The following is a 16,974-nucleotide window of genomic DNA, read 5'->3' on the forward strand; positions in this document are numbered from 1 at the left end:
CGACGGCTTCGACGGCGGCTGCACTCGGTGCATAGCCCGACAGCATGACGTCGAAATCAAGCAGGCTGCTCTGGGTCAGACCCTCGTAGAGCGCGGTGATCTCGTCTGCCGTGGCCCGGGTGCCTTTGAATTGCCGGTAGCCGGTGTGATTGCCTGGGGTGGGTTAGTGATGGATCAGAGCAGATAGTGAGATACGTACTGAAGTGGACGGTGTTCAAGGCGGCAACATCACAGCCCAGCAACTGCATAACCACGCTGGCCATCTTATTTCCCACATATCTGGTCGGTCAGCATGCGCAAGACGGCGACGAGACTGTCCGGTGCAGAGAGCAGGATGCTGCTATCAGGCATGACACATACCCGTAGACGACCTGTGCGAGTCAGCATGGGGTCCGGCTGCAAAGGCGGTGGGGGGATGCACGTACATGGCTGGCGACAGCCAAGACCCTGGTCTCCGGGACGAGAAGATCGGCAGACATGATGCGAAATGAAGGGCGCTGGTGGAGGAGAAGAAGAAGTGAAGAGCGACGAAGGCGATGGATGTCAATCCTCCATCGCTGGGTCGGCGATAGGCGAGGTGGGCCCCTCTTTGCCGGGGCCGTGATTGGCCGAAGGGGCCGGCGTGCAGCCCGTGCCTTTCGGGAGTTTCAATCTGGACGATTCTGGGCTCTTGCGGGAAGACTTTGTATCATGATGGATGGATCCTTGAATCACAAGTGGGCAGTAATCACGAGTCAGTTGGTTTCAGACCTGGAACACAACAGGTATAATGCCCGGACTAACTGCAGGGAGGGCTCCAAGCCAGCCCTGGCAGACCGCAAGGAGCCAATCCTCCCCCGGCTGCTAAGAATAACCCGGAGTCCAGACGCATCGATGGTCCAAAGATGGCAGGGTTTTAACGGCTATAGCACGAGCCACTATTCGGGTCAGGCACGCCCCTGATCCATTCTTCGCGGTCTGTGCCATTGTCCGTCTTGCTGCATCAATGAATAGATAAACTGCGTGTTCCCTGTGCCCTAATCCAGCCTTCTACCCCTTCCCCTGCCACCGTCCGTGGCTAGCCTCCTACCATGCCAGACAATTGACGTTCCTTACTCCCGTATCTTTTACAAAAGTTAGTAACCACGCTCTTTATTCTGATTCCCTCGTGGGTGCCACTCTTTTATGTCTTCCCATATCCACCCGCGACGCATCATGCGTGTTCGTGGTTCTGCACGATTCTCTCTCCTTTTCGTCTGGTCTTTATTCATCCTTCTGGCACTGCCATCCATCTCAGCCTCCGTGCTGCCCATCCAACCGGTCTTGCAGTCCAACTCGGAAATTTCCCCCGACAGTGGAGAGACCCTCGTCGATCCATCTCCACATACCATCTCAATTCTAGACCCATCACCACCATCACCATCACCACCCACCAACCTCACCACCACCACCACACCAACAACAAACCCTCTCCACCCCCGCGCCACCTCCACAGACACCCCAACAGACACCACCTTCCCCACCCCCTTCGACACCTCCCTCACAAACAACTTCACAACAACCACCTGCGCCAAATACTTCACCACGCTCCTCACCAACACCACCCTAACCACCTGCCACCCCATCTCGCTCCTCCTCCGCAACTCCGCCTCCTTCTTCACAACCCTCACAACCCCAACCCACCTCTCCACCATCCTCGACACCGCCTGCGCCGCCCCCCTCACCACATGCAGCACCACCCTGACCACCCTCGCCACCACCCTCCTCCACCCCACCACCTGCGGCCACGACTACACCGCCGGCAACCAACTCGTCATAGACCTCTACACCGACCTCCTCACCTACGAGCCGCTCTACCGCGCCACATGTCTCCAGTCCCCGACCACGAAGAATTATTGTTTCGTGGATGCCGTCACGAATACCTCCAATGCGGTCAACTATGATGTCTATTTTGTGGCGTATGGGACGGGGTATGAGGTTACCGAGGCGCCGTGGCCGACGTGTGATGTTTGTTTGCAGGCCACGATGGGGGTGTTTGCGCAGTGGGCCGGGGTCGATGGGCAGCCGTTGGTGGAGTCGTATTTGCCGACGGCGAGGGCGTTGGATGGGGAGGGGGCGTGTGGGACGGGGTTTGTGGATGTGAATGTGACGGTGGGGGAGGTGAAGAGGGTGGAGGAGTCGGGGGGGTTTTCTTTTAGATGTAGGGGGAGGTGGGGGGTGATGGGGTGGAGTTTGGGGGTGGGTTTGCTGGTGGGGGCAGGGCTGTTTTGAGATGGATGATGGATGGGTTACGGATGATGATAGCGTTGGGTTATTCTTATCTTTTGGATTGGTGGATCTACTACCTACTTCTAATGTCTATATTAACTCTTAATCGATATCACTCGACCTGCAGACATACTATACTATATCGTCATACGGTTGTACGGTAGACACATTCACATCAGAAGTAGTTATCATGGATACAATTCGGCTCCCCATCCAAAACACACAGGTATATCCGGCCGCGAGGGCAATGGTAAATATCAAACAGTGCACAAGAAGATCACATGAAGTAAAGGGCCAGCATATCACGGTCGTCAATAATCATGATACGGGTGGTTACAGTGGTTTCAAGAGGTTCAGTGGTTTCGCCAGGGCACTAGGCCCGTAGGTCGGGTTCATGGTGGTCGAGATGGTGTTAACTGCGTCGGAAGGTATCGCCCATCGCCACACCCACCAAGCTTTGCGGCCCAAAGCTCTCCGGCGCTGTCCCCGACGCCGGGCTTTGCGCATCCCGCTCGCGCTTGATGCGGAAAAAGGCCAGCTTGGCAAACCGGTTGAGCTGCGCCCAAAAGTGTCGTCCGGCCGGATGCGCCGCAATCCGTTCTAGGAGCTCGACCGTCGCCTCGCGGACCGGCTGGTGCGGGTGGAACAAGCCCATGCTGAGGTAGAAGAGTCCCGCTTGGTTCTCGGGGGTCACGGTCAGAAGTTGACAGATGCCAGCGTAGTCTTTGACCGCGTGTGCAAACGCAATGTAAATCGCCCCTGCATCAGCGGGCGGCAGCCGCAGCGCCCGCAGTCGGTCATGGTGGTGGGCCAAGTCCGGCTTCTGGATCGGCCGGGAGGGGTAGTACATGGCCGCAATGTCCTGAATGAAGGAGTAGTATGACCGCGTCGTCCGCCACCCTTCGATCCGCGACACCGAGGCCAGCAGTTCGCGTTGCTTGGCTCCCTCGTCCGGCCAGACATACCCGTGTCCGCGCAGCGTCGTCGGATCGAGGGGATCCGCCTGGAGCCCGCTCGGGCTCTCAGGCGATAGCTCTTCGTTGGGCCCGATGACATACAAGTTGGAGGCCCCATAGACGGTCTCTTCAAAGGCGGCAGCGACTCGGGCGAACTTCATGATGTAGGCGCGGCACTTCGCCCGGATGGCGTTCTCGCCATATCGGTTAGTGATGCTGCGCTGAACCTCTTCCATGAAGACATTGTCCCCACTGGGATCAGTGTTCGCATTCGCCGGAGCGTGATGGTGCATGGCAGCCTGCTGCTGGAAATATAAGAATCCTTCCGTGACCGGGGCCGGCTCGATGTGGCTGCTGATTTTCATCCGCCCCGTAGGCAGATCGCAGAGCACGTCCCACCACTCAGGGTGATTCGCAAATGTCGGATTCGTCACACCCGCAATGAATCCAGGAACTCGAAGAAGGTCATCGATCTTCGTCAGATCGGTGTAGGGGAACGCGTGCCGGGTGAATCCGCGCAAGACACCGCCCGATGCGAGAGCACACGCCGCCAACACCGCCTCCGCCACTTCTCCCGAAGGGCGGTTGTGGCCCAAGAATATCACGCGCTTCTGCGTCAACATCGCATTGATGAGAACAATAATGGGATGGGTAAAGGGCCCGCTGGTGGTGAGATGAGGGTGGACAGGGAAGGGCTGCGGCGAGGTCGCATGTGGACCGGCAAAGATCTGGATCAGCTTGATGAGGGAGAAGTCGCCCACAATCTCTGGCCAAATCACCGTCGGCACCTTCACGGGAATGGGTATGTCATTGTAGACGATCTTGGACTCGAATTCGTGCGTATCCCGAGGTAGCGTGTGCCGAGGGGGCGCGGGCCTCCTGGGTGATGGTGGGCACTCATCATCAAATGGCCCACCCTCTTCAGCCTGTCGCTGATGGATCATCTGCTCGAACTTTTCGATAAACATGTCCTTGGAGTTGCTCGCCTGCAAGATCAGTCGCTCCAACAGAGATAGCCTCGGCATCAGGGACAGGTCCATCGAGTTCACAGCGTGGTAGAGCGAGGCGAGTGTCTCCGGATACGGATTCTTGAAGTAATCCTCCAGGGCGAGGAGAAGCAAAGGCTGTGATGCCGGTCAGCTTGGCCATCGGCGTGTGGTCGGATGGACCTACTTTATATATATGCAGAAAAGAATGCCGTGTACAGATCGCCATGGCTTTGACCACGGCGCCGCTGTGACTGTTCAGTATCGATCGCGCAACTGAGATCAAGGAGCAGGACGTACCGCTTGACGGTATTATCTTGTTTCGTATTTACAAGGTTGAGCACATACATCAAGGGTGGCCCCTCGCCACCCTCTTCTTCGTCGCTGCTCTCCTCTTCGGTCGACCCACCGGCATCCTCGCTATCCCCATCACCGCTCTCCACATCCGTCGCCCGGGACTTTTTCTTCTTCTTCTTTTTCTTGCCGGTACTTGAGGCGTCGTCGTCGTCGTCAGCATCGGCGCTGGTGTCTTTGTGCAGGAAGAAGATCGTCCAGTCCTGACTTCGAACGTGTGTTTGATCGGGAAGCATCAGCTCCGCCAGCATACTCTCGTCGCCACTAATGGCGGCAGGATACTGATGTTCCATGATCGGGCCGCGGTCAATGTGAAAGGAAGCCACGAGAATATATTCGACATGTCGCTCGGAGGAGTCCCGGGGATACTGCGACTTGCATCGCCGCGGCTTGGGGTACATGGCCGCAGCGCCATTGCCCAGCGAGCGGCGGCGCGCCGAGTTTCCCGAGCTACTTGGGGTGCGCCGGTGGATGATGGAAGGCGAGGGAGATAAGTGGGGAAGGCCATTGGACTTGGACGGACTGGTGGTGGCCGCAAGCGAAAGCGCCGTATCGTCAGCCGGTCGGTAAGGTAGTGAGATGCTCATTTTCTGGCTGGGGAACAGGGGTCGGGGGTGGGCACGGGTGTCATTCAGATCGAGGGCGGATCGGGGGTGGGTGGGAGCTCCAGAGGGCCGGCGAACAGTGAGCACGAGAGTGGCGAGAATAGCAGCATACTCGATCAATTACACCAACGGAACCGAAGCGACCTGATTCAGGCGACGGGTACTGCTTGTCCGTCAGTCATTGTCGAGTCGAGGGCCAGGGCGGACGGGGGAGGTTCGTCGATCGGAGGATTAGTCGGGATAGACTCAGGGGAAAAAGAAAGGGGACGAGAGCCTCCAAAGCCCACGCACCGACGATGATCTCCACAGCGGGGAAAGGCGACGGGAGACAAACCAGCACCACCGACCGCCATGGCCTCAATGCACGCAGGGAAGGGTTTCCAGCCAGGCGGAATGGCAGGGAGAGAGGGGGGATGAGCCCCTGGGTCTGGACCGAGAGCAGTGCCTTTGCAAGGTAGTTCAGAAAGTAGATAATACTATATCCAGCAGTAGTCGACGATCGGATCTCTTTCTCCGTGCAGTCGATCGAGGCAGTGAGTGGATGAGGAAGACTGCAGAACTGCCGGTGGGATCCTTGGCCCCCCGCACGTGCCCCCGTGCTCGGCCCGACTTCTTCCCCGACCGGCCCTTGTTTGTTTGGTTGTCTTTCCCTTCTGGGAAGTATGATATCGAGTCAGTCCGCTTCCTTATGTTCTCCGTCATCCTCACCAGCGAGTTGCCCCAATCGCTCCTGGTCTCGTGAAACCGTTCATTCCTCAGGGGTCTTGTACAGTCTCTGATCCCGATTCATCATGGTATCTGCTGGTTCTCCCCCATCACCCTCTCCAACTTTGCTCACCGCCGTCTCCAGGTCACCTCCAACGCCCCCTTCAGGCCGTCACCCTTATCGTTTGGCTCCCCTCGAACCTCTCCATTCCGCCGCCCCTCCACCCCCAACTCGCCTCCGCAAGGCCGTTCCAGCCCACCCGGCAGCTCTCCCAACCGCGGTTACACTCCAGTCCAGTCTCCCAGCAAACTGAAGGAATCATACACCGTCGAGGAAGATGACACCACATCACCTAAGAGCAAACCCAGAAGCCCCATACCACAGCCTCGATTTACGCGAGACGCCCCCTCTTCGCCAACGAGGGGTGCCCATTCCCCAGATCCGTCGTCATCGTTGATGGAAGCAAAGGCCACGAACATGATGGCAGCATCGTCCGACGCGGCAGCCAAACTATCCCCCGCCCAGCTGCGGGAAATCCGGGAGGCGTTCCAGGTCCTGGACCGAGACAATGATGGGTTGGTGGACAAGGAGGATGTCGCAGATGTCCTTACGAACGTGGGTACGTGAGAAACCAGCGAGCCGATCCTCCTCGGGCAATGGCATGCGATACTGACACACGTTGCTCGCTAGGCCAAGACCCCACAGCTCTTTCCAGATTCTTTCCTCTGGGAGGTCCCCAAACCATCAATTTCCCCACCTTTCTCAATACCCTTTCGCAGCTCCTCGCCCCCCTTTCATCCCGCCAAGAGCTCATGAACGCCCTAGCGGCCTTTGACGAGGACGATAGCGGTCAGATCGATGTGGACGAGCTGCGCGATGCCCTACTACATACGGCGACCGAGGAGGGGGATTTGCCGCTGAGCGACCGGGAAATCAATGATGTGCTGAGTGGATTTACGGGGCGCAGAGCGTTTGGAGGGAAAGGGGCTCGAGTGACGGGCGGAGGCAAGAGAGGGGAGGTGTTCCGATACCAGGATTTTGTGAGTGGGATCATGGGAGGGACCGAGAATGGACAGGCGAATCGACGCGGCGCCTGATCGCCGGGGCAGTAGTGGGGAGTGGGAATTATTGCTTATAGTTCGGAACGGCGTTCGAATGATGAGCAGACCATAGTTTAGTAGTAACCGACGGGCTCTGGCAGCCACGAATATGAATATGATATGACTGGGATGAGTTGAAGATGTCCTCGTGGTGAGGGATAGCACGATGGAATCAATCCAGGGGAATTGACAGGCCACGATGGGAATAAGGTTGCAGAAGATGGACTCGTGGGCCCAGGGACTTCGAAAATTAAGGCCAGGAATTTCCCATGGCAACTGAGCTTCGCTCGCGTCGTCGCGTGTCCCCGCATTCATTCCGTCGGCAAAAAAAAGCCCGCCATCAGATTAACTTCGCCGGGCTAAACCTGGGCTAAATAATGCTAAGTCTGCAACAGATCCCCCTAAGAAGCTGCTGTCCTGCCCATTTCCCCCATTTTTATTATCCTTAGCCTTCATGCATCATCGCCCCGGTCCTCTTTGACGCAATCCTCTTGTTCTCAGGACCAGGAAGATGGTTTCTGCGCCAGACGCAGACCCAATCCTTGCTGATCCAATAGACTGTCAGTCCGACCTGCAGACGCCCAGGTAGACAGCCCAGACAGCCAGACAGATCCCCCAGCCAGCATGGCTCCCTCTTCCTCCTCCTCTTCTCCTTCCTCCTTTCAACCCACCCAGGCCCAGCTCAACCTCGCTGCTCTGGCTGGGTCGCCATCACCGCGGACCATGCGAGGCTTGCGCAAGATTCAGTCCCACCAAATCCTCTCGTCTCACCCGCCTTCCTCAGCTCTTCCAGCATCGGGGCGCCTGTCCGCTGGGGCCGAGGAGCTTGTCGCCCAGCCTCCTCAGTTGGAATCGCCCGTGCGACTACGCTCGCAGCGTCGGGCGCGCTCTAACAGCGATGCGTCTTCTCGGGACCCCCCAGCGATAGGAACCCAAAAGCGATCGGCCAGGAAAACGGGTTCTGGTTTCGGGGTCAAACGATCCGTCTTGGAGACGCTCCTCCGAGACGGACCACACCAGGGGAACCTGCAGGAGGGTCTTGAGGAGCTACGGTACCTGGTTCTCTCCACACGAGTCGAGGCAGACGCGGATGGCATGGTATTTCCCCCCTCGTGCTCCCTTCGGAGAGCTACGCATCCACTAACCCTGTTGCGCCAGTCAACCTACCGGATCTACCTATGGCTCGTGCTTCTCGATATCCCTCCCGTCCCTACCGACGTATACCTCTCTCTCATCCATCGAGGCCGCTCCCCTGCCTATACCAAAATCCGCAACGACACCTTCCGCACCCTTGCCACAGACCCCCTATTCAAACGTCGCGTCACAGAAGCTAGTCTGATTCGGCTCCTCAACGCTGTCGCATGGAAACTCTACGATGCCAAGAACAGATACCGATCGCGATCCCGCCCGTCATCTCGCCTGCGAGAGGTTGAACTTTTGATTAATACACCCCCGAGCATCGAGGAAGAACCCTCTCCATCAGGCAGCACACCAGGTAGCGTCGCCAGCAGTCGCGACGGCAGCTACGGGATTACGAATGAGTCCGCGCTGTACGTCCAAGGCATGAACGTGCTCTGTGCCCCGTTCCTCTATGCCGCTCGCAGTGAAGTCGAGGCCTTCGGCCTGTTCCACTCGTTCATCACCCGCGAATGCCCGGGTTACATCCGGGGCGCGATGGATGGGGTCCATCGGGGGCTGCGTCTGGTTGATCAGTGTTTGGAGATCGTCGAGCCCAAGTTAGCGGCGTACCTCTTTTCCAAGGGGCTACAAGCGAAACTATACGCATTTCCGTCGGTGTTGACCCTCTGCGCGTGCACACCTCCTCTCCCAGAGGTGCTGCATCTGTGGGACTTTTTGTTCGCGTACGGAACACACCTGAACATCCTGTGTATTGTGGCGCAATTGATACGGATGAGGGACACGATCTTAGAAAGTCCCAGGTATGTTTTCTTTTCCCCCGGCCCTGATTATTCATTTCCCCTTTTATTTTCTTTTTCCTCTTTTCGCCTCATCCCAAAAAAGCAATCCCAAAACAAGGACAAAGCCAGATCCATCACATCCTCTCCAAGCACAGCCGGCCTAATCCCGACGCATCACTATGATATAATGTTCCTTCTCTTGATCTGACACCCCCGAACCCAAACAAAGCCCGCAGGCCTAGAACTAACACGACCCATCACAGTCCCAACAAAATCCTCCGATCCTTCCCGCCGCTGGACGCCAAAGAAATCATTGCCCTGACGGTCCTAATCGTCCGCAAGATCCCCGAACCGCTGTACGCCGAATTAATCGACCACGCCAAGTGACCTTCCTCTTCCTGATTCTCGCACGCTCTGCCCCTGCTCGCTAGCTCGCCAACTAGCCAGCCACAGAGTTACCACCAACAAACCCACGGACCTCTCACCCACCCTACCTACCTCCCTACTACCTACCTACCTACCTCTTGCCCACGAAACCCAAGACAACAAATCTTCCGGCCTGGGCTAATTTTTCTCTCTCCTAATGGGATGTCCCTAACGCCGTTTTACGTACGCGCCGATCTAACGATGACTAATTGAAATTGACAGAGGACGCTTACCCTATTTACTTTACGCTGTACTTGTATTCTACATTTTCCTTTTTACCTTTTTCTTTTTGAGTGCGTTGACTTTTGTTCCCGTTCGGTATTTAGGGCGTTTCTCTCATGATAACTACCATTACTGTATGTATTATTGATTGATATGAGAGCATGATCATTGATGAAATTGTGGATGGATAGCCATCACGTTGGAGGGGCATTGATTGATTGAGGGAGGAAGAAAGGATAGACGAGGAAGAGGAGGTACAGTGTGATGGCCGGGGATGGATGTATTTTAGAAGCGATCTGATTGACTACGTTAGGTCCTGCTTACAGACTACTGAGTTAGATAGTTTCGATGTTCGATGGAATGGATGACTCATGAGTGAATGATGAAATTGAATGCATGCATTATCACTATACTATACTAGCTGAGTATCTATGATAGGAAGAAAATCTGACCGGTTCTAGACATGTCGCTAACGTTCCTAGCCAATCTATATAACCTATACCCGTTTTACCCCCGGACGCCGGAAACAACACTCGATGACACGCACGTATAAAGTAAATGACGGATAAATCACACACTATCCCAAGCCCAAATCCAGACCCTAGTTCCTTCCATTGCCCAAAGTGAAATGACATATACGATGATCGATAATTAGAGTAGCCTGAGCGTTGAATGGCTAAGTAGCCACGGCGCTTCGGCCAGTATTAGACCCATTGACGACCAAGGGCCCGCAACGGTCGCCTGATCTAGAAGACCCCGATGTGGAGGATGACAGCGAGGCCGACCGCTGGCTGCTAGCTCCGGTCGACACGTCCTCCTTGACAACTGCACGGTTGGCGTGATCTGCTGGCACAGAGGCACGCCCCGCGTGCCCCTCACGGGTCAGGCTGTACGCCAGATGGATACTTCGATCGATCTTAACGCGGATCCTAGCTCCCATGAAGTAGGTCCCGTTGTACTGCGCCACAATACGCTTGGCTTCATCCGCGGTGCGTAGCGTCACCCGCGCGAAGCCCTTACAGCGGCCGGTGTCTGGGTCCGTCGACACCTCGCATTGCTCTACTGTGGCGCCGCTCTCTTCGATAAAGGCACGGAACCCCTCGTCGGTTGCGGTGTGACTGAGATTTTGGACGAAGATAGTCCGTCGTGGGGAGGGACGGGGGCCCGGGCCACCCGGCTGGTAGGTCGGGTTGTAACCGTAGGAAGATTTGCCGGAGATGTGGGCCCGACGTCCGGGCACACGAAAGCCGCCGTGCATTGGGGCATCAGGGAACGGTTGCATGGTCGGGATGGGGTATGGAGGGAAGATGGGAACGGCAAAGGGGTCAGCAAACGAGTGACGGACAGGAGCGGGAGACTGCGGGATGCCTGGGATAGGCTGCTGCGTGATCGGGTCCGTGAAGATAGGCATGAAAGGCTGATGGGGCAACCCCATGGGACTGATCATGGGGCCATAATCCGGGGTTGGATAGGTCAGGCCATTGGAACTCGTCGACAAGACGGGTCTATGAGTTGTCAGTCGTCGCCTGATGAAGGACAGGCCTACTTGCTGCACTTACTCGGGGGAAATGGGGGATGGAGGCACAGCCATGGTCTGCGTGGCGCGCGGCGGCGTCGAGTAGCCTGGGACATAGTTGGGCGGCACCACGCAGGTCGGACTCTTCGTGGGCCCAGCAATTGGCCGCGTGGGTGAACTGGTTCGTGCCAATGTGACAACCAGACTCTGACCCTCCCAGCCGTTGGTGGATAGTCGATCTGGAAGCAACCTGTCAGCTACCTTCTGACCATCTGAGCCCAATTACGCACGGTAGGTCCGCCATGCTTCGTCTTCGTTTTTCACGATGATCTGGCCTAGACCGGTTGGGAACCCGTGCTGGTCGTCATAGACTACCGCTTGACGGATATGTAAGGCTGTCTGACGGACCAAGTCCTTGAGCTCTTGCCAACGACAGTGCGCAGGGATCTGGTTCATCGGTCAGCCATGACAGCATGGGGGATGTATCGAGTGAAAGACCTACCCCTTGGAGAAATAGCACAAATTCCTCTTCTGATCTTCCAGGTTTTGCCATCCGCCCCTTTTCGCGTGGAGGAAAAGGCATTGTTGTGGTGTGGTAAGGTGCGATATGTCAGATCCCCTGAGTAGTCGGAGAATGGATGAAGGCGAGGTGGACCTCGAGAGTTTAAGCCTTGGATCACCCAGGCAATGGTCTGTTCACAATGCTTTTCGACTCCAATGTGGAGGGAAGGATCGGGTAGTCGAGGTGATGACCTGGAAGCTAGCTGATGAGTATCGAGTCGGATCTGACGGCCTCGCACCCGGATATGGCCCATGGTGCCCAAGGGTACTATGCTTACTGGCTAATGCTCCAAGACCCCGGTCGCTGGTCCGACAATTAGGTACAGGTCGAAGAAAGAAAGCGATCCACCGAGGATGAAAGCTCGAGGACCACAGCTTCGTGGGTTTTAAGTCAAGGCAGGCAGACAAGCGACGGAGGGTCGATCGACCTCCTACATCGATAGAGGCCCACCGATGGCGAAAGTGTTGGGATCGGTGCTGAAGTAACAGCAACAGCCACGGTAGGAAGAGCAAGGAGGGCCAGAATAAAAATAAAGGTAAGAATGTCCGAGGGAATAGGAATAAAGTGGACAGGAACCGTGAGAATAAGATTAGTGCAATGAAGCCCAGCAGCAGAGGGAAAATAGACGAAAGCCACCGATGCATCCGCTGACGAATGTAAAGGGGCGCAGTTGAGCTGGAGAGCTTGGGAGGGAATTCCGGGCTCAAGGCCTGGAGACTGGGATGGGCGATGGGCGATGGAGGGATCGCAGCGGCGCGATCGAAGACGGACGGGCCCAAGCAGGCTGATGATATGTCATGCATGATCAACTGTGATGGATAAGAAAAGATGGAGACTCACTATTGAGCCGGAGAGGATCGAGCACCGAGACAGCGAGAGAGACGAGGAGGCGGAGGGGAAAAGAAAAGACAGAAAAAGTAAATATCCTGGCACTAAGCCAGTCCGTCAGTTAGCCAGTCCGTCAATCAGAAGGGCTCGAGGAGAATTCTTCTGCGCTGTAAGTGATGGAGCAAGGATTGGGAGAAAGTAAGAAGTGAGCGGAAGGTGAAGGAGGGAGGAAGAAGTTGTATAGTACATTGTACATCGTCCATAGTATTGGTGGTAAGATCGGGCCAAGTGACGATACTGTATAGTGTTGTAGTGTACGGAGTATACAATCGCCCAACAGCCAACATCTACCACCAACAATCGTCCAGCCGTCCATTACCTTTCTTCCCGCGGTCTTTCCCTCTTCCTTCTCACCCCCCTCCTCCTCCTCTCCCTCTCCTTCCCCTCAACCCATCATCCAAGGCGCCCATCAACACTTCCTCCTACTCGCGTACGTCACGCTTGGCGGATGGGGTTACACCGCCAGATCTCAGGGCAGCCACAACAAAGACGCTGTGCTGAAGTCAAAGAAGAAAAAAAAGGGCTTGCGGGCAATGTCGACGGTGGACCACCCGCCCTGCATCGCCCTCGGCGCGAATGGCATTGTGCCTCCGCCCTTCTCGTTGCCTGTCCTGCGCTGGCTGGAGTCTCGTCACCACGGGGAAAGCCAACCGGAACAAAGATGATATCCAACCTTCAGCAGACGGCTGATCCGATACGAGGGTTGCTTTTGCCCTGGGTCGCCTTTACTTTTGCCAGGGCTGCGAACAAAAATAGATAACCTCAGCCCTGGAATGGGGATATGGAGTGACACAGTTGGACGTGTCTCATGTCTCATCGTGAGGCCTGCATCAGGTTCACCCGACTCGACCGCCCTCTCGTCACAGCCTTCGTTAAGTTGTTGCGCACTCCCCAGGGTCAATTTCTCAAGAAAGGTACCCGCAGACAGTCATCCAGGAATGCAGCTCAATCGAAAACGCAGAGACCGCGAATACCCTGGCAGTTTAGCTCAGAAGCAGCCTATCGCACAGTGCATTTCTCACTTCGATCCAGCCTTGCCCCTTGATTCGGTTGGAGAGCCACCCAGATTCGGCCGGGAAGATCCCTGAAACCGCCTGCATGTGAGGTATCCATTCCAGCAGTCATCGCTTAGGTTTAGGTCTCCCCGGCCCGGAGTACCTGTCCACTCCATGCATCGACATTGCCACTCAGGTCACCGCCGGCGCTGAGCGATACATCCAAAGAATGTCGCACTGCAGGAGGGCGTAGCAATGACTGGAGCGTTGGCCGGAGACACCAACCAACGCCCGGGCGGCAGCCGCCTGGCTCCGGTAACCGCTGCAATCGAAGCGGAGCTGGTGGAGTTGAGACCAGGAGCCATACGGTGGAGGGCTGAAAGAGGATGCCATCGGATCCAATTATGGGACTGTGCCTAGAGCTGGTCGGAGGCCTGAAAAAGTTAGCCAGGCACTGAGTTAACCTGCCGAGATAAGCCGCTGCAATCCGAGCCTAATCCGCGGGGAGCCCTACGACTAGTCGAGTCGCTGTCTCCAGCGCGTTCAAACCCCGTCTGTGTCGGTCCATTTGGTCGACTCAGCCCGTGTGAGACTGTGAGTCACGAGGATCCAGGGCAGACCGCACTGAACTACTCCGTACCTTCCCCGGAACTCCGCTAAGAATCGATAGTCGGGCGATCGACCGATAGAGCCAGCCTCTTCCTCCGCTCCACGGGCCCGCGGCTCTGGGAGGATCTCCCACTAGCAAGTGCTCGTTGTGCTCAATCCCCAACACGGGCAACAATCTAGAAGGCATAGCGGAGCCCGTCGTTAGTTCTAGTTTCGAGGGCCTGAATCTTGAGGCTATGAGTCGTGGCTGGCTCAGGATCTCCCCACTGGGCGGGCTACTTAATCTTCATATTCCCGATGAGGGAAGACGATATCCATGATAGACCGTCGCGGTCGCGTGGACTACCGACTAAGCTTTGATCGTGTCACTGTCGTAGTCGTACGAGGAGGTTAAATGCTCTGTCCTTCGTGCCCGGGCGCGCCGATTACATACATGAGCAGTCCCAGTAGTGGGCGGACTATTGAGCACTACGACATGTCAGTGGGGAGGCGACGTCCGGGACCCCGATTATCTCAAGATTGATCTCTGATGCTCGTTGCTACGGCGTCCTTAGGGATCTGGCGTGGGCCGAATGCCAATGGCTTCCTTGGGTCATACCGTTGCTTCGAGGTGTTTACCAAGTCATAAGGCAGGCCGAACTGGAAGATCCGACGATCCTAGGCAGTTCCTTAGAACGCGATCACTAGAGAGGAGAGAGGACCATGGAACGGGGTTGAAGAAGGAGCTCGACTTGTCACATGTAGCATTGCCCGACAGAATGGCAATCCATCATGACAACCTCGATGCTTGGCCGGGAAATATCTGACATTTCCGCTGACACGGTGACCACGGGATTCACCTGACAAGTGACAACTCGGCAGACCTTTCTGCAATCGATACCGTCAATGCTTTATGGCACATGACTCTCCCTGTACTCATTTTCGTCCAGCGTCAACACTCTACCCAGCCTTCGGCGTGCCTGTCCACCCCTGGTTGAATCTTAATCAGCCGGCCGCTCTGTTTCCCCCCCTTCAGACCCCGTACCTCTCCATCCGAATCCCACCATAGCACAGTGGACCCCGATACCCAAAGCGACGATGAAACGAGGCCAACGGACGGCGAAATGAGCCACGACCCACTGATCAGCGACACCCACCATTGCGGCAACCACAAAAGGGGGCAATCGGTTCGGGTGTGGCTGAAAGGACACCATTAGCTAATCGGTCATTCCTCTGTTTCGCTGGCTCAAACGCGAGCCTAATATCCCCAGATAGATAGATGAATTTGCTCGAAACGCGGTCTGATACCGTGATCCGACACCAGCAGCAATCTGATCCCTGATGCGGGGCGAATAAAGTACGAATCCTTAGCAAGTCACTTACGTGTCCGTGTTACAGGAGGCAACCGGACTAATGTCGCAATGCTGTAAGGGGGAGGGCGGGGGTGAAGTGGGAAGGGAGGAGAGGGGCATGATGAAGATGTACTGTGTACGGAGTACTTGGTGTACGTTGCAAATGGAGGGGTAAGGTCCGTGACCGTTCCCCTCTCCAGTCTGCAGTGCAGTCCCCGACTCCCCCCTCGTGTGTACACACCATACAAACCAGTAACAAACCCCTTCACCCAAATCACATCATCCCCCGAATTTCCCCTCGGAGACCAACAAGCGATTGCAAAAACTAGGAAAATCCAAGTGGAGCCCCAAATGCCAACAACCACCAAGGCCATGCAGAATCAGGATACGGAGTAGATAGCTAGGCTACTAGAGACTAGAGTACGGGGTCAGGTTGGTTCACCCAAACGAACTACGGGGTAAACCCATACCTATTGGTCCATACCTATTACCTGGAAAGTCGAATGAATGCCACCCAACCAGTCACTCCCACTCATCTCCTCACTACCAAGGTGGCTACGACTAACTAAGTAACTTAACTAAGTAACTTAGTAGTTAGTCCATCTCTCTAAGACCATTCTAGTAAATAGTCAATACATCCTAATACTAGTAAGATGTGATGGTGATGGGTGATGGGTGATGGGTGCTAGCTAACCTAGTCTGGAGTACGCTCAGTACCACATTTCAGCCCGCTAAGGCTAGTTGGGTTAGTGTACTAACCCGGGTTTTTAGTCCTGTCTGCGTGTCCTGTTGTTTTTCTCCTCTCTTTACGGGGTAGTGTCTATGATGTTGTTGTTGTTGTTGTTGTTGTTGTTGTTGTTGTTGTTGTTGTTGTTGTTGTTGTTGTTTTTTTTTTTTTTTTTTTTTTTTTTTTGGTAGTACGGAGTAGGATAGGAGGGAATGATAAGATCGAGATTTGAAAAAAGAAAGTCATACATACCTAGGGAATAAATACTCATCTACAGCAAGTATGCCTATATTGTATGTATGCATTGAATACCTACTACGGAGCACCCAATCCGAAATCCTACTATAGTATAGCAGTAATATGATTATCCCGTCCTATAACACCCAGTCATTTACGTATATACACTTGTCACTCGTCACTCAGAAGTAAATACTATCTACTCATCTAGATAATAGGCTTAGCTCCATATGATTTACATTTTACATTACGATAGGCAGGGCGCAGCCCTGGTGGCATGTATGTATGCATATATGTATGCATGTATGACTGTCACAGGTCCAAGCCCGTATCTACAGGGAAGATAAGGAGGGAAAATCCGGGGCTTATTGCCGGGATTTGGGTTGTTTGTTTGCCATTGCTTAAGCACGCATCACTGGGGCTCGGAGAGCAGTGATGCGGGTGATGGGGATGGTGATGATCTTAGGGATTTGGAATCAGATGGGGGAGATAAATACTCCGGACATACTAAGTAGAAGGTAGGATTGGGGAAGCTTAATTTTTGGTTTGTTTTTATTGTTTTTTTTTTCATAGGGGAGGGGGGCGGGG

At 55.2% G+C, this 16,974-nt stretch overlaps 7 protein-coding genes across 7 annotated transcripts in view; 4 read left to right on the plus strand and 3 right to left on the minus strand.

The window, feature by feature from the left end:
* Positions 1-187, plus strand: part of BO80DRAFT_443653 (Nucleotidyltransferase) — a gene marked incomplete at both ends in the record, with an annotated part of 2,157 nt that extends 1,970 nt beyond the window's left edge. The window contains one exon of the mRNA XM_025721374.1: positions 44-187. Within this exon, the coding sequence (XP_025576670.1) occupies positions 44-187 (144 nt within the window). The remainder of the gene's footprint in view (positions 1-43) is intronic.
* A 1,007-nt stretch (positions 188-1,194) lies between these two features.
* Positions 1,195-2,250, plus strand: BO80DRAFT_443655 (uncharacterized protein; the record flags this gene model as incomplete). The annotated part of the gene is made up of 1 exon (XM_025721375.1): positions 1,195-2,250. One exon carries the CDS (start codon positions 1,195-1,197, stop codon positions 2,248-2,250), a length of 1,056 nt encoding a protein of 351 aa, XP_025576671.1.
* Positions 2,251-2,645: 395 nt separating this feature from the next.
* BO80DRAFT_32489 (AFI1/MesA family protein) lies at positions 2,646-5,228 on the minus strand. The gene is made up of 3 exons (XM_025715154.1): positions 4,490-5,228; positions 4,377-4,437; positions 2,646-4,327 (listed from the first exon to the last, which is right to left on the minus strand). The coding sequence occupies exons 1-3, from the start codon at positions 5,128-5,130 to the stop codon at positions 2,660-2,662; spliced, it is 2,370 nt and encodes a 789-aa protein (XP_025576672.1). The 5' UTR covers positions 5,131-5,228; the 3' UTR covers positions 2,646-2,659.
* Positions 5,229-5,939: 711 nt separating this feature from the next.
* Positions 5,940-6,951, plus strand: BO80DRAFT_433625 (putative calmodulin; the record flags this gene model as incomplete). The annotated part of the gene is made up of 3 exons (XM_025720833.1): positions 5,940-5,942; positions 5,999-6,473; positions 6,545-6,951. The coding sequence occupies 3 exons, from the start codon at positions 5,940-5,942 to the stop codon at positions 6,949-6,951; spliced, it is 885 nt and encodes a 294-aa protein (XP_025576673.1).
* A 627-nt stretch (positions 6,952-7,578) lies between these two features.
* On the plus strand, positions 7,579-9,260 carry BO80DRAFT_454042 (TBC-domain-containing protein; the record flags this gene model as incomplete). Its single annotated transcript, XM_025722054.1, has 3 exons — positions 7,579-8,052; positions 8,113-8,894; positions 9,137-9,260. The coding sequence occupies 3 exons, from the start codon at positions 7,579-7,581 to the stop codon at positions 9,258-9,260; spliced, it is 1,380 nt and encodes a 459-aa protein (XP_025576674.1).
* A 637-nt stretch (positions 9,261-9,897) lies between these two features.
* BO80DRAFT_423761 (uncharacterized protein) lies at positions 9,898-11,790 on the minus strand. The gene is made up of 4 exons (XM_025719126.1): positions 11,540-11,790; positions 11,328-11,484; positions 11,081-11,276; positions 9,898-11,026 (listed from the first exon to the last, which is right to left on the minus strand). The coding sequence occupies exons 1-4, from the start codon at positions 11,618-11,620 to the stop codon at positions 10,198-10,200; spliced, it is 1,263 nt and encodes a 420-aa protein (XP_025576675.1). The 5' UTR covers positions 11,621-11,790; the 3' UTR covers positions 9,898-10,197.
* BO80DRAFT_32563 (uncharacterized protein) lies at positions 11,386-12,481 on the minus strand. The gene is made up of 3 exons (XM_025715157.1): positions 11,877-12,481; positions 11,540-11,790; positions 11,386-11,484 (listed from the first exon to the last, which is right to left on the minus strand). Exons 1-2 carry the CDS (start codon positions 12,400-12,402, stop codon positions 11,714-11,716), a joined length of 603 nt encoding a protein of 200 aa, XP_025576676.1. The 5' UTR covers positions 12,403-12,481; the 3' UTR covers positions 11,386-11,484; positions 11,540-11,713.
* Between the last annotated feature and the right edge of the window lie 4,493 nt (positions 12,482-16,974).

Source organism: Aspergillus ibericus, assembly GCF_003184845.1.
Source record: "Aspergillus ibericus CBS 121593 unplaced genomic scaffold BO80scaffold_13, whole genome shotgun sequence".
In the NCBI taxonomy this organism is placed as follows: domain Eukaryota; kingdom Fungi; phylum Ascomycota; class Eurotiomycetes; order Eurotiales; family Aspergillaceae; genus Aspergillus; species Aspergillus ibericus.

Bases quoted from the DNA above. Each gene is read 5' to 3' on its own strand.
- BO80DRAFT_32563 (XM_025715157.1), bottom strand. From the start codon at position 12,402: ATGCATGACATATCATCAGCCTGCTTGGGCCCGTCCGTCTTCGATCGC. The intron at 11,791-11,876 runs GTAAGCATAGTA...GCTAGCTTCCAG, and splicing joins GGGTCTTGGAGCATTAGCCA to GTCATCACCTCGACTACCCG.
- BO80DRAFT_32489 (XM_025715154.1), bottom strand. From the start codon at position 5,130: ATGAGCATCTCACTACCTTACCGACCGGCTGACGATACGGCGCTTTCG. The intron at 4,438-4,489 runs GTACGTCCTGCT...GAACAGTCACAG, and splicing joins CAAGATAATACCGTCAAGCG to CGGCGCCGTGGTCAAAGCCA. The intron at 4,328-4,376 runs GTAGGTCCATCC...CCGGCATCACAG, and splicing joins CTTTTCTGCATATATATAAA to CCTTTGCTTCTCCTCGCCCT.
- BO80DRAFT_423761 (XM_025719126.1), bottom strand. From the start codon at position 11,620: ATGCCTTTTCCTCCACGCGAAAAGGGGCGGATGGCAAAACCTGGAAGA. The intron at 11,277-11,327 runs GTGCGTAATTGG...GGTTGCTTCCAG, and splicing joins CGAAGCATGGCGGACCTACC to ATCGACTATCCACCAACGGC. The intron at 11,027-11,080 runs GTAAGTGCAGCA...GACAACTCATAG, and splicing joins CCATCCCCCATTTCCCCCGA to ACCCGTCTTGTCGACGAGTT.